Here is a 12,761-nt window from a genome sequence, read left to right as displayed (position 1 = left end):
TGGATTCAGCATCAATAATTTAGACCAAAGTGCCGCCACAAGGATGAAACAGAGGAAATAAAGTAGTGCTCTCCAGCAAATCCTCTGGAGGAAGCCTACAGTCGTCGATTTAAGAAATCTTGCTCATATTCTATGCATTTTTATAGTCAAACACATACAACAGAGGGAAGAAACACACAAATGCTTTCTCTTCCCTCTGGCTTTTAATGTTTTTGCCTTTCTTTCATTGAGAGAAAACAAAGAGGCCCCCCTTCTTCAGCGCCTCCTCTGCTGCTATCCTCATCTCGTAGGCCAGGTGAAGTGCAGCAATTTGATGGACACAGATACAGGGCAGCAAAGCATGAGAAAGGCCTCTGATTGAATTGCCACTCGCAGTCGTTGCCGCTCTTCATTCCCAGCCTGCCCAAAAAGGTGTGAGAGGCACACAGTGAGAGGGTCATCCATAAATGCAGGAGGGCTGCATCCAGGCCCTCGTTTGACAGCAGAGGTATTGTCTGGATCGGGGTCTGGATTGCGCCGCTGCTGTTTGTCCCCACTGTGAAGTGGTTCGAAACCTTGAGACCCCGAGCTTCTGCTCAAACATTGCTCTGTCCTTGTGGGCTCTCAAAGAGTCTCTCGCATTTATGGGCTGCGGAGGAATATCTCAAAAAGCACCTCGAAAGTGAGAGCGAATCATGTCGGACACCCACATAATCACGAGTGTGCTTTTTCAGACATAATAAGAATGCACAGAGCTCTCAAACCTTCCATGGGCTGATTGTGCTCAAGAGGAAAATGAACCTTGAAAAATGAAGCACAGCTCCCTCACACCCTGCTTGTTACGCTGTTTGAGGCGTCTCTAGATTGCCAACATCAGACGATTCATTAAACAGCAGCTGCCTGAAGGTGACTAAATCTTTTAAACTTAATTTATCACATGCCTTACCTTTCCTCAGTGTATCACGAGGTCTTTCAAAAAGACTCAAAAAGGAGATTTTGATGCCTAAAACCAACAGCTGAACACTTCAACTGTGCTACAGTGTCGCTGTCTCACACGTTCTGCTCTATGTAACTGGCATGCATGTTCCAGTCAAGTAAACACTGTATGTTTGTGTGGTGCTTTGGTTGACTTGGCAACACTGCCATCTCATGGTGATCAGGGTAACAAAAATAACAGCACTCTGCTTTTCTGAGGCTTTATTGGGAGAGGTTTATTAATTAAGCAAGACATGTTATCAGCATCTTTCTCTGCCATAGTAATTCAATCCATATATTGTCTCCTGTCAGAGCCATCATCATTACCATCACTTTATTAAAAATGCATATGCACAACATAATGAAATCATATCACCCCAAGCTGTTGCTGATTAAAACAAATGTTGCACTGGAAAGCACCAAGCTACACTGATTTGGCCTCAGCTATCATGTTAAGGCTCTCATATATCAAAGATGATTGGCAGTTCGTGTTAAACTTGCTGAACCGGTTTTCTTCAGTGGAGAAACTTTGACTGAAACATCACTTTTTAGAAAGGTTTTTATCAAAGGGGGGTTGCATTAATTCATCTCTGATCTTTTCAGGGGGGAATTATTCTGTTCTCTTGTGGTCTATTTCTAGTCACTGAACCTCCAGAGAGCCGAGGCTGTCTCTGAGCGATGCCGAGATGCAAGAGATGGCAGATGGGTTCGACTTTTCTCTTGGTGTGTGAAAGCCATCCTTGCCCCCCGAGGGCCAAAGTCATGCCTCACGGCATTTTGAGCCTTTCTCTACCTGGACACCTCTCTGATCTTCCTCCCCCTCTGCATCTATATGACAGCTCTGCTCCTCTCCACCTGCTTCCTCCTCCTCCTCCTCCTCTTCCCTACCCCTCTGGGTTCGACACCGGAGCACCAAAGCAGCACACCTTTCCAACCCCGATACCCCAACCGGCAGCTCGCACTGCACCACAAAAATTCTGTAAAGCTCCAAGAGGACAATGAGGATGTTCTTGCAAGTGAAGAATATCATTAACTGGTTAAGTACATGCTCTTGTACCATGAGGTAGAGCCGGTAAATCAGAAACGGGCCATCTTGGAGTCCCACCGTGAGCAGCAAGCTCCACACTTCACTGGAGCAGCAGGAGGTGAACGTCGATGGAGCACCAGGGCAGCAGGAGCGACCGCCTGTGCTCCTCTGTTGTGGCTCACCCTTTGGGGGTTGTGTCTGGGTCAGCACCAGGGGAAATTGCATGAGTGCCCATGAAAAGAGACCCAGGCCCATGATGACAATCGCTCGGTTGGTTTTGACCTCAGGTTCCTTAAAGGTGTCAAAGATGTCCAGGATGTCGGCCCCCAGTCCTACGTAGACCATGAGGAGCTGGGAGAGCTGATCGCGGGACATGTCCCCTTTGGGCATCAGCCAGCGACCCAGAACCAACACTATGAGCATGGTCTGCTCCAGGCCTGCCACCCAATTCTCTGGGTCAAGCTCCACGATGCCCTGTGTGATGGAAACAGCAGCGTCTGGTTACATTTAAAAGCATTCATCAAGTTAGACACTTCATTTTTCAAAGTTTGTTACAGAGCAGAGAATTCCCTTTGGATCCTTGCTGACTTTCCCCTGATATTCCTTTTTTATCTATCATTCATAGCATAAAGATATTACAATGTTTCATCTTGGTGTGTGAAAAAGATAAGTGCTGTATGTAGCACTGGGGAAAGATAGTTGATTGTTGAGTCACATTCCCAGGCAGGGGCGGATTATCAAGCAATGGGTCCTTGGGCACAGATATGCAAAAGGCCCCCCTATCTCACCCACATAAGAGCAAAACACATGCTTTGTAGTTGTTCAACATCTTTTATGTGATTTTTGGTATCTCTCTGTAGTTGTAATCCAACTTGTTGTGGTTTTGCATCTATTTGTAGTAGTTGTATATCTCTTTGAGGTAATTTTGTGTCTTTGTTTGGTCATTTTGTGTTTATTTGTGGCTGTTGTGCCCCTTTTTGTAGTTATCTTGTGTCTCTTTACAGTTCTCTTTGTGGTCAATTTGAATTTGTGGTCAATTTTGCCCAGTAGGCACAGGCCCAAGGGCCCAAAGGACAAGGACGGAAAGAAACTTAAAAAAGACCACAAAGGGATCCAAAAAGACAAAATGATGAAAAGGATCTGCTAAGACATATAAAATAACACAAGGAGACACAAAATAACTACAAAATGGTCCAAACAACCACAAAGAGACACAAAATAAATACGAAATTGGGAAAAAGAACCACAAGGAGACACAAACATACTACAAAATCGGGCAAATCAAGCACAAAAAAGACAAAAAATTATTCAAAGGGGACACAAAATGCCTAAAAAGATACAAAAAACACAAAAATAGACACAAAGAGACATAAAACTAACAAGGAGACACCAAATAACCGCACTACACGGCCTGTGTGAATCGCTTTTATGTAGGAGAGGTGTTGGGGCCTTTTGTATATCTTTGCCCAGGGGCCCATTGTCTCACTATCTGCCCGTGTGCATTGGTGGTTCGGTCCAATTACCATGCAAAGTGTAGATATTTGATGACCTTGAAAAGAGACTGAACAATCATCTATCTTTCCCCAGAGTTGCATACAGCACCTTTAAATGTGTAATCAATGAAACACATTGGCAGTCATCCATTTAACAAGGCCTCTCCTCTCTGTTCTCGATAATGCTCTGATAGATTTTGAGCCTGCTGCTTATTGTGTTGGGGTTCACTGAGTTTATCCTGACAGCACCCCATGACATTTCCCAACGTTCCCAAAACACTACATCTTCAAGTTTCAAAAGCTGCCACCCAGCCTCGAGCACAGCCAAGGGGCAAAAAAGTTCCCAAATCCTACATGAAAGAAGCAGCACTAAAACCACCCCAGAAGGGGAGAGATCTGAGAATTTTTCAAGCAGGAGCCTATCTGGACTTCATCTCAATGTGTCTATTACACATTTCCTGCAACTAATAGTTTATCCACCCCCTTGCTAGATTTAAATCTTATCTGATATCAGGTGTTGCTTTAATGTGGCTGCGTGGAGGGTGAAGCGGCGAGGGCAGTTTTTGTGGTAGGACGCCTACCGCTGTGATCGGGATGCGAGCCAGCAAATGAAGCTCAGGGCCGGAGGAATTGTTGACAGGCAGCTTGGACTGCAGCAGGCTCAGCTCCAGGAACCAAATGGACGGGATGACAGTACTGAGGTAGAGGAAAACCATGGGGGAGAACCTAAAAGTGGACCGCCAAGGGAGAGGGAGGGTGGTGGAGAAAGGTGGGGGTGGGCTATTTTTAGTGGCATGCTTTTTTTTTTTGCCACCCACTAAAGAAGAAAGAGTCCCCTTTTTTTCCCCAAAAGAAGCATCGAATTTCAGACAGGCAATTATTCTCATCATATATGCAAATCCCTCTTGACAGTGCAAAGCCTTCTCCATGAGGAGAGGACTTCAAAGTAAGACTCAGTGAGAAAGAGAGAGGCCTGAAGAAAGCTTGCATTTGAGGATGTTCACTGCATATGTGCCGGAGAGCTACAGCTCCTGAATGAGACGCAGCTTGATGTTGAATGAGGTGTGACACTAAATGCTCATATCCTTTGGAGACTCGCGTAATAAAGGTTGGTGTCAGTTTATGTTTACTCTACAGTTTTTTTTTTTGTTTTTTTTTTTTTAAATCTTGCTGGTCAAAAAAGACTTGAGCCAGCAGCAGACGTTTTCTCCCCGACTGGATGAGAGAGACTGTGACAGAGACGTGATAGCGGGCTCAGAGCATCGGCTCAGAGCATCGGCTCAGAGAGAGACAGAGCAATAACACCGCCGAGGAATAGATTTGTTTTTGATAGACAGTGAAAGAGAGAAAGAGCTGTGGAGGATAACAGAGAATTTAGTGGCAGAGAATATTACAGGCCGTACACACAAGCTGCCTCTCACCACCCTGGGCAGATGGGTTGTAAAGTGTTCGCACAGTTACAAGTTCAGAAGTTATTTACTTCCCACTCAAAACAGGTTTACAAAGTCTGGCTACAACACCTCAATCCTCATGTCACCCCTTTAAAAAGAGCGGGAGTGGGTGGTCTGTACATGCTTATTTAGCACACAAACACATGTTTGTTTAAGCAGTTACATTATTAAGTTCATTTTTGTTGTTTAAACATTTAAAATGCACTTAAACAATTCAACGCATTGATTTAACTTTCTCCTTTACTGTGAAAACATAATGTCTTCTGTGTCTCTAAAGGAGTTTTTTGTAAAGTCAGAGAAATTAACCCTTCTGGTGATGTCATCAGGGTTAACTTGACCTTATTTCCTGTGCAGGGATGGTGTCACAAAGAGACACGACTGAGTTGCATTATGGGAAATGTTGGATTCAGTGTTTGTGGAACATGATACATATTAGGGACTTGATTCCTGCATCAGGTCGGGTACCTGTAGGTGCCTCAAAAAAAGGTGATTAGCAGTTGGTATTTTGTCTTCATTTTATTTCCGTCTTTGGTTCTAGATGGATGGGATTGATGGTGTCGGATGATAAGTTTACTAAAATGAAATAATAAAAAGAATTATAATCACTTCATTTATTGCTATAATGTTTGAATCCTCTGACTGCTGACTTTGTGTGTCGGCTCTGTCTTCTGCGCCAGCTGGAATATGAGAGCCACTTCAGTGATGTGCATTACCAGCAGGCATGAGCACAAAAATATTCATTTTGAAACATAATATCTTAGTTTCAAATATTTCAAATGTCTCAAAACAGATCACACGCTATCTGGCAGAATTATATAAACAGTGCATGGTTATTATAAGATTTGCAGTTTGGAGTTGGGCCGTGGATCTTGTGTTGACAGGTCAGGTTGCAGAACTAATTGGTCATATGTGTAAGTGGCGGGAAAGGTTGAGGCATTGCACATCGCTGTTCTGCTTCGGGAGGGGGTCATGAAAATCAGATACACACACGACTCTTTTAGGGACTTAAAGTCGAGATGTCTCAGCCTGTACTTGTTAAACGTTGACCTTTTTTTAATTGTCTCTTTTGAGTGTACAACTTAATGTAAACCGCTGGAATACCCTTCCAGTACAGTTGCTCTGTAGCCTTGCTTAGATTGAACTGATCAGAGTATAATTTTATCATTATTGTGGTGTCAAAGTCTGTAATCAAAGCATGTAGAATTTCTGCTGTGCTGGCAGCATGGCTCTAGGGATGATAATTCCGTTTTTTCGGTCAGTCTGTCAACCACTTTGGTTAAAGTTGGATGGATTGCCATGAAATTTTACACAGCCATTAAGGATAAAGCTTAACTGTTTTTGGTGATCTTCTAACATTTTCCTCTAGAGTCACCAACAGGACAATTTTTTTATTTGTCCAATATCTGCAATACAAGTGACACCTCATTAGCTTCAGCTGTACCTCCTATTTAATGCTAATTAGTAAATAGTAGCATGTTACCATTGGAAACAAAAATGGTTAAAATTATACCTGCTAAACATTGGCATGTTAGCATTGTTATTGTTAGCATGCTAGAATACTGATTTTAGCACTAAGTTCAAAGCACAGACCAATCACCGGACGAAGATTTCGGCAATAAACATGCAAACCATGGATATGTAACATTTGTACGCTGTGTACATATCATATGAACATTTCCAAAGTAACGTATTGTTAAGCTGACTTTGGCGTTGGGAGGTGGAAGGGATGATGGATAGCATGACATCTAGGCGAGATACCCACCAAGCTGCAGAGTGCAGACAACAGGAGACCAGTGCTTGAGACACTCATCGTTCAAGACCAACAGAAAACAAAACTAATTGTGTTTTAGCAACCAATCTATGTATTTGCTGTGGCTTTTTGGCTCCAGATGTAGTTTTTTTTTTGTTGTACCAATAGTTTTGGCAAGGCAGTTGCTTTTTACCAAGTCATTGCTGTTTTTCCTGCTGGGATTGTGCCTCCCAAAATCAGTATTTAAAGCCACTAACTAAATGGTGTATGTGGCTAACTCTGACTACACATTAACTAAAACATTACTGAAACATTCAAATGTTTTTGCTACATAAAAGCGAGCAAATTTAACTTTTCTGTGGTGTGCAGAACGGTGCAATTTCAACATTTTTCTGGCCATTCGGGTTGAAAAAGCACTGTTGTGCCCAAATACATCCTGACAGAGCCGCTAGCATGGCTACAGACAACACAATTTGGAATATAGGACAAATGCCAGCTCCAGATGATGTGACCTAAATGTTACCATTTCCACTCTGCATTCCGGGTGCACTTCAGTGTGACAGCCATTTCCACGCCCAGCAGAGCCACGCCCGTCAGCAGCAGCCAATAGATCGGCTCCTCTTTAACTGCCACCACACGCCACACTGTCACCACCCCGTGGACCGCAAACAGGAAACGACTCAGCAAAGCCAGCAGGGCGTTCAGGAGACAACACATCATGCACCACAGAAAACCTGTATGGAAGATAGTTTTACTTTGTCTGAACAGAATTTATAAGACCCACGGTTTCTTAAAATCTTAGTATTAAATAGTAGGTTCAGACAGATTTACGAGCCGATGCATTCCAAAATTTCCCCTTTCCCTTAATTTACTGTATAAGAGCCATTACTAGATTGTTTGATTGTGACTGAACTGCTGATGTTTCAGATACTGGGACATACAGTAATATTAACTAAGAGGAAAATCCAATTTATGTACCATATTTGCCTTTCAACAGATCATTTTATCAGGATGGCTCAAAGTTGGGGCTTACACTTTTGCACAATCTTTGCTAACAAGGTCTCAAAAGTTGCAACAATAAAACCTTTATGTTCTTTTGAAACTAATATAGTTTTACTGCAACAAACTTAATGTCCGACAGTAAAAGCTTTTGCAGAGAAAGAATGGATAGCACTTCCATTTGACTGCATTTAGCACTAAATTTAAGGAATAAATCCACACAGAATAGTCAGTGTCATGCGGCCAAAAACTAAACCAACCATAAAAAATCGGTAAACCGCCTGCATCATTACACATCATCATACCCCCAGCTCATCTTTCATTATCAATAACTATTGCATGATGTCAGTGTGCAAGCAGTCCGCGCTGTCAATTAGTCAGCTTAGGATAAAAGCTTCTGAGCTTTGGGGGAATTCAAAGCAAGCAATGATTAGCAGGCAGGAGTTAGAGAGACTGATCTGCAGTCAGTGTTAAAGGACTCCAGGAGGCTTTGCATGAGTTTGCTTAAATCTGATCTCTGGATCTCTGTGGATTGTTGTGATGACTTGACTACTTGAAAATTGTCGCCTGTAGGTTAAAATGCAAACCATACATCACAGTTTGAGGTTCTGGGCTTTTCTTGCAAGTCAGATCTCTCATTCCTCATGTGTCCTGCTTGTATCTACACTGTCACCAAGTAATAAAGACACAATGTCAGGAAAGGTGCCAATTGTTAATGCCATTTTTTAGTAAGTCACCATCTATACAGGGTTTAACAACATTTACACACTGTACTACAACAAAACTTAATCAAGTGGGCACAATGATCCCTTCAACACACATGCTGCTTTTGCAAATCAGCTGTATATAAACTTAATTTCTGGGAAACAGAAATGTAGTATATATATATATATAGGTATAGTGAATTTCCATATCAAGTCAAACATATATATACAAACTATATATAAAACCTGTTAGAAATTGAACAATTGGAAATTTTAATTGGAACAATTTCATATGTTGCCATATATGTCTAGCCCATATAAAAATGTGTGTTTGTGTATAATTCATGCAGTACATTTATTGCCATATATAATATTTTATACATACAACATAGGCTACATGTATTTGCATAATTGTGTAATATACAAATTGGACATATAAATATATATTATTTATCAAATAGTATTGTTTATAGATCCAACTCGGACCCTTAATGAGCACCTGAGCATTCACCAAATGATGAGATACATGATTTTCACTGCACAATAATTGAACGTTAGTAAGGCATTGATAAAGGGTTACATGTCTCAACAAAAATCTACCATGTCTGTTGTAAGTGGTCCAATAGGACACTGAAGGGGTCTTACTGTTGAATTAAAGAGCTGAAATGATTTTTAAAAAGTTCTGTGATGGAGGAGGATAGACTTCAGCCACATTGATTTTTATTCATTTATTTTTTTACAACCGAGCAACGCCAAGTGTGTTATTCTGAATTGCTTGTAACTGGTCTATAAAGCCTTTGTGAATCTATTTTACTGTATCCATAAGAAATCCATTTGGTACAACTTTTTAAAAGTGTTCTGTCTTTTATTAATGTCCCATATTTTGGACTAAAGGCCATGAAATAACTTTCCCATGGCTGTTTTTGACTGGTCTCTCTGTGACTGTTATCTTCTTTGTTGAAAATCTGATAAAGTTTTGTATGCTGTTATTATGCACTCAGCAGAATTCATGCAATATGTATGAAGCAGTTGCATGCGGTACAAACCTACAGTATAAGCTGGGCTCCCTCTTGATTTGGGTTGAGATCAGTTCCTGCGGTGTATATGTCCCAAAAGTTCTTGGATGCTGTTGAGTAGAAAAAGACAATACCAGAACGGTCACACACTCTGACCGAGCCTGTATGTGTCCGTTTTGCCTTTTAAATGACAGCCACCTTCTAGGCCCACTGACTGTGAAGGCATGTCAGAAGTGTGTGTGTGTGTGTGTGTGTGTGTGTGTGTGTGTGTGTGTGTGTGTGTGTGTGTGTGTGTGTGTGTGTGTGTGTGTGCGCATTCAGTGACTGCTGTTCAAGTCCACTGGAGTAGAGTATCAGCAAGCAGTAGTGTGTTCCACAAGTGTATACGTGTATGTGTGTGTCTCCGTCCCCTCGGTGCCATTGTAGGAGATAACGCTTCCTGCCCCCTGCGCCCACATCTTCATTGCCATCCGTCATGATGTCATCTTTCCTGGCCCAGAACAAAGTTATCTCCCTGGGAGAAGCCGGCCTGCAGCGCTCCCTGTTCAGAGAGCACCCAGCCCTGCCCTGCTCCCACCCATGCCTGCTCTGCCTCTGCGCTGCTTGCCCTGATAACGGCCTCGCTCCCTGGCCTCAACACTCATAGAAACATGGAGCAATAAGAGGGAATGGAGATGGCCCACTGAGCAACCTGAGTGTGTGGGTGCAGTGTGTTAGTGCATCAGAATGATGTGCCGATGCTGCGTGGGTTGATGCTGTCCACAAACGTCAATTCAGTAAACCCTAAAAGGGAAACAAGGACAGAATGACTGACAGGATGTTTCATATTATTTGATCAGTGTGTGAAATATTGGTCAAATATTTGATAGCATTTTTCCCCCCAATGAGGCTTTAAACCTGCATTATTGGATTTTTTGTCCACTAGGGGGCAGTGGAAGTAAGATGTAAGTGCACAAATGTTTGAAATTAACACATCGTTTGTTCACCAGCTTGCTCGCTCTGTGCACTGTTCGGTGCTGGGCGGGCAGTATACAGGGTTCATCAGGGCTTTGTTTGCTGAACACAGCTGTCTGCTGCATCTTGACACATGTTTGATGAGTGCAGTGAGAGTGAACCCAAAGTTTAAGGAGCTATATCTGACATGCAGAACATTAAGCAAACCACTGTTTGCTATAACGATATGATGTAGTAATGGCATCCTCCGTGTAGGCGATAATCCGAGCTCCTCTGTTTGTTGTTGTAGTAGCTGTGCTGGAGTTTTCATCGCACTGGCTAGCTTATTGTTGCTGCTCTGCACTGCACTCATATGGTGGTTACCGCTGATATCATTATAGGTTTTGTAACAGACACAAACATAGCGCCCACACTCCAGTTTTCCTCAAGGTAACCATATTCGCTCTGTCAGCACCTTGGCAGTCATTAGTGCTGTTTATCGAGTTAGTACCTTCAGCTGCAAGGCGCCTTCCCAGCCATGTAATGTGGTTGCTACAAAGTCCCTTCTTTATGCCTCCTTTGCATGCTTACACAGAACCAAACAACAGTGGCATCATGACACTCCAGTGTGTGATTTTAGACAGCATGCTAGCATCGTGGAAGCAAAAGAGGGGTGATGGATGTGACATTTAACACAACGGTGTTGTCTCTAAGTGTGATATATAACATATGCATCAGCAGCCCTTTCTAAACTATAACAATGGCATAACATGACAATAACAGTCATTTACTTCTCTGTTGCATGACGGCTGATCTTGTCCTTTGCTTGAAGGGTAAGGAGCTCCCGGACCTCATTGTTTTACCAATTTGCAGAGGTTTTTGGCTGCTGACATTGTTTCTTTTGGCCACTCTCGTCTACTGGCTGCTTTTTAAATATCCTGCAGTGGGTCTCACGTACAATATGCCATCAAAACATCACACCTGTCCCGTCTGTAGTCCAGTCTGGCTTAAAGGCAACACAATTCTGTTCCTCCTCTGCAAAAGCATGACTGTGCGATATTCCGGCCTTGAACAGGCAGTGTAAAAGGGCCTAGATATGCTTTGAATATTGCATTCTTTAATTTGTGCACAGTAAAAGCAAAACAATGACCTTAAAGGCACTGCAGTATGAAGCTTTATAGAGCTGAAGGGGACAGCAGACTCTAGGGTATAGCTGTTACACAGTCATTTAATCCATTGTGAATATGAAATATTGATTGATTTATACTTTATATTATATAAAGTCATTGATTTATTGTAGCTTTAAGTTGTGTTCAGACTTGATGCAATGCAGATGTTAGAAGCAGAAGATTGCATACAGAGTCAGTGCTAGGATGTGAACAGACAAGTGTTTGTTCTGTGTGGTATGCAGTGAGACAAAGGCATGTCAGCGAGAGCTGAAAATTTTTCATCTTGAGCGAAAATTCATATTTCTTCTTGAGGCTTTATGACTCCGATGTATGAACATACAAAGAAAAAAGGGGTTGCAGAGAAGAATGACAGAAAAAAAGTTTAACGAACAGTCAGAGTCTGAGCTGCCAAATCAAGACAACGCACTCCACACACGCATGATCACTGTGTATATTAGTTACAGATATAACGCCTGTCTTCAGAGCACCAAGCAGTGACATCTTTATGTACGCTGGCAGAGAATAAGGGTGTGCATGGTGGGGTGAGTACATGCAGCATGTCTGAGGCATGCTGGAGACTTAGCTCTTGAATAAGCAGTCTCAGACAAGTGGCGCAGCTTCAATGCAGCCTGTAAATTCAGATGTGTCAGCCTCCACTTCTCTCTTTCCCGTTTTAACCCGCAGTGCCATCTTATTCCACACCGCTTCACTCTGAAGTCAAAACTGACCTTTGACTCTGACATGCTTCCTGTCTGTCAGCGAGACTGCTGTGCTGCTGTGTATGCTTGATATGATGACAGAGACATTGCGTGTGTTCTGTTTGTGTATTATTGTGTGTGTGAGATGTATTTTCTCAGCGTATAGACTCTTGTCACACATGCCTCTGTGAGATATGAACCTACAAGTATTTATCACATTTCTGGCTTGGCACTTGCTGAGGAGTCAAGAAGTCCAAATACTCAAAGCTCGGTCGCTGACATACTCTAATAAATAGTTCCAAACACGCACTCACAAGTCGTGAGTGGGCATTATTCATCCGCACGAACTGAGGCAAAGACGTGTCTGTGCGAGTGGAAAATCTTTGAATTTGAGTGAAATAAAATAGTAATTTTCTCCATTATTGTCCCTGAAACAAGAGGGGAAAAAAAGATTTCTTTACGTTTCCTGTGAATGCCAAATAAGCATTCACACCTGTTAACTAACCATCTTTTCCTAACCTTAACCATTCCATACTGTAACTGTGATAAACTAATATTAGAGGACTA

General features: G+C 42.4%; 1 protein-coding gene across 1 annotated transcript; it reads right to left on the bottom strand.

Annotated features, from left to right (window-relative positions):
• Positions 1-279: 279 nt before the first annotated feature.
• LOC121947568 (transmembrane protein 26) lies at positions 280-7,392 on the bottom strand. Its single transcript, XM_042492676.1, has 4 exons — positions 7,199-7,392; positions 4,056-4,200; positions 1,898-2,455; positions 280-399 (listed from the first exon to the last, which is right to left on the bottom strand). The coding sequence occupies exons 1-4, from the start codon at positions 7,390-7,392 to the stop codon at positions 280-282; spliced, it is 1,017 nt and encodes a 338-aa protein (XP_042348610.1).
• Positions 7,393-12,761: the final 5,369 nt, after the last annotated feature.

Source organism: Plectropomus leopardus, chromosome 8 (assembly GCF_008729295.1).
Source record: "Plectropomus leopardus isolate mb chromosome 8, YSFRI_Pleo_2.0, whole genome shotgun sequence".
Lineage (NCBI taxonomy): Eukaryota > Metazoa > Chordata > Actinopteri > Perciformes > Serranidae > Plectropomus > Plectropomus leopardus.
Note: the sequence above shows the minus strand (reverse complement) of the source record. Positions and strands in the feature narration are given on the sequence as shown.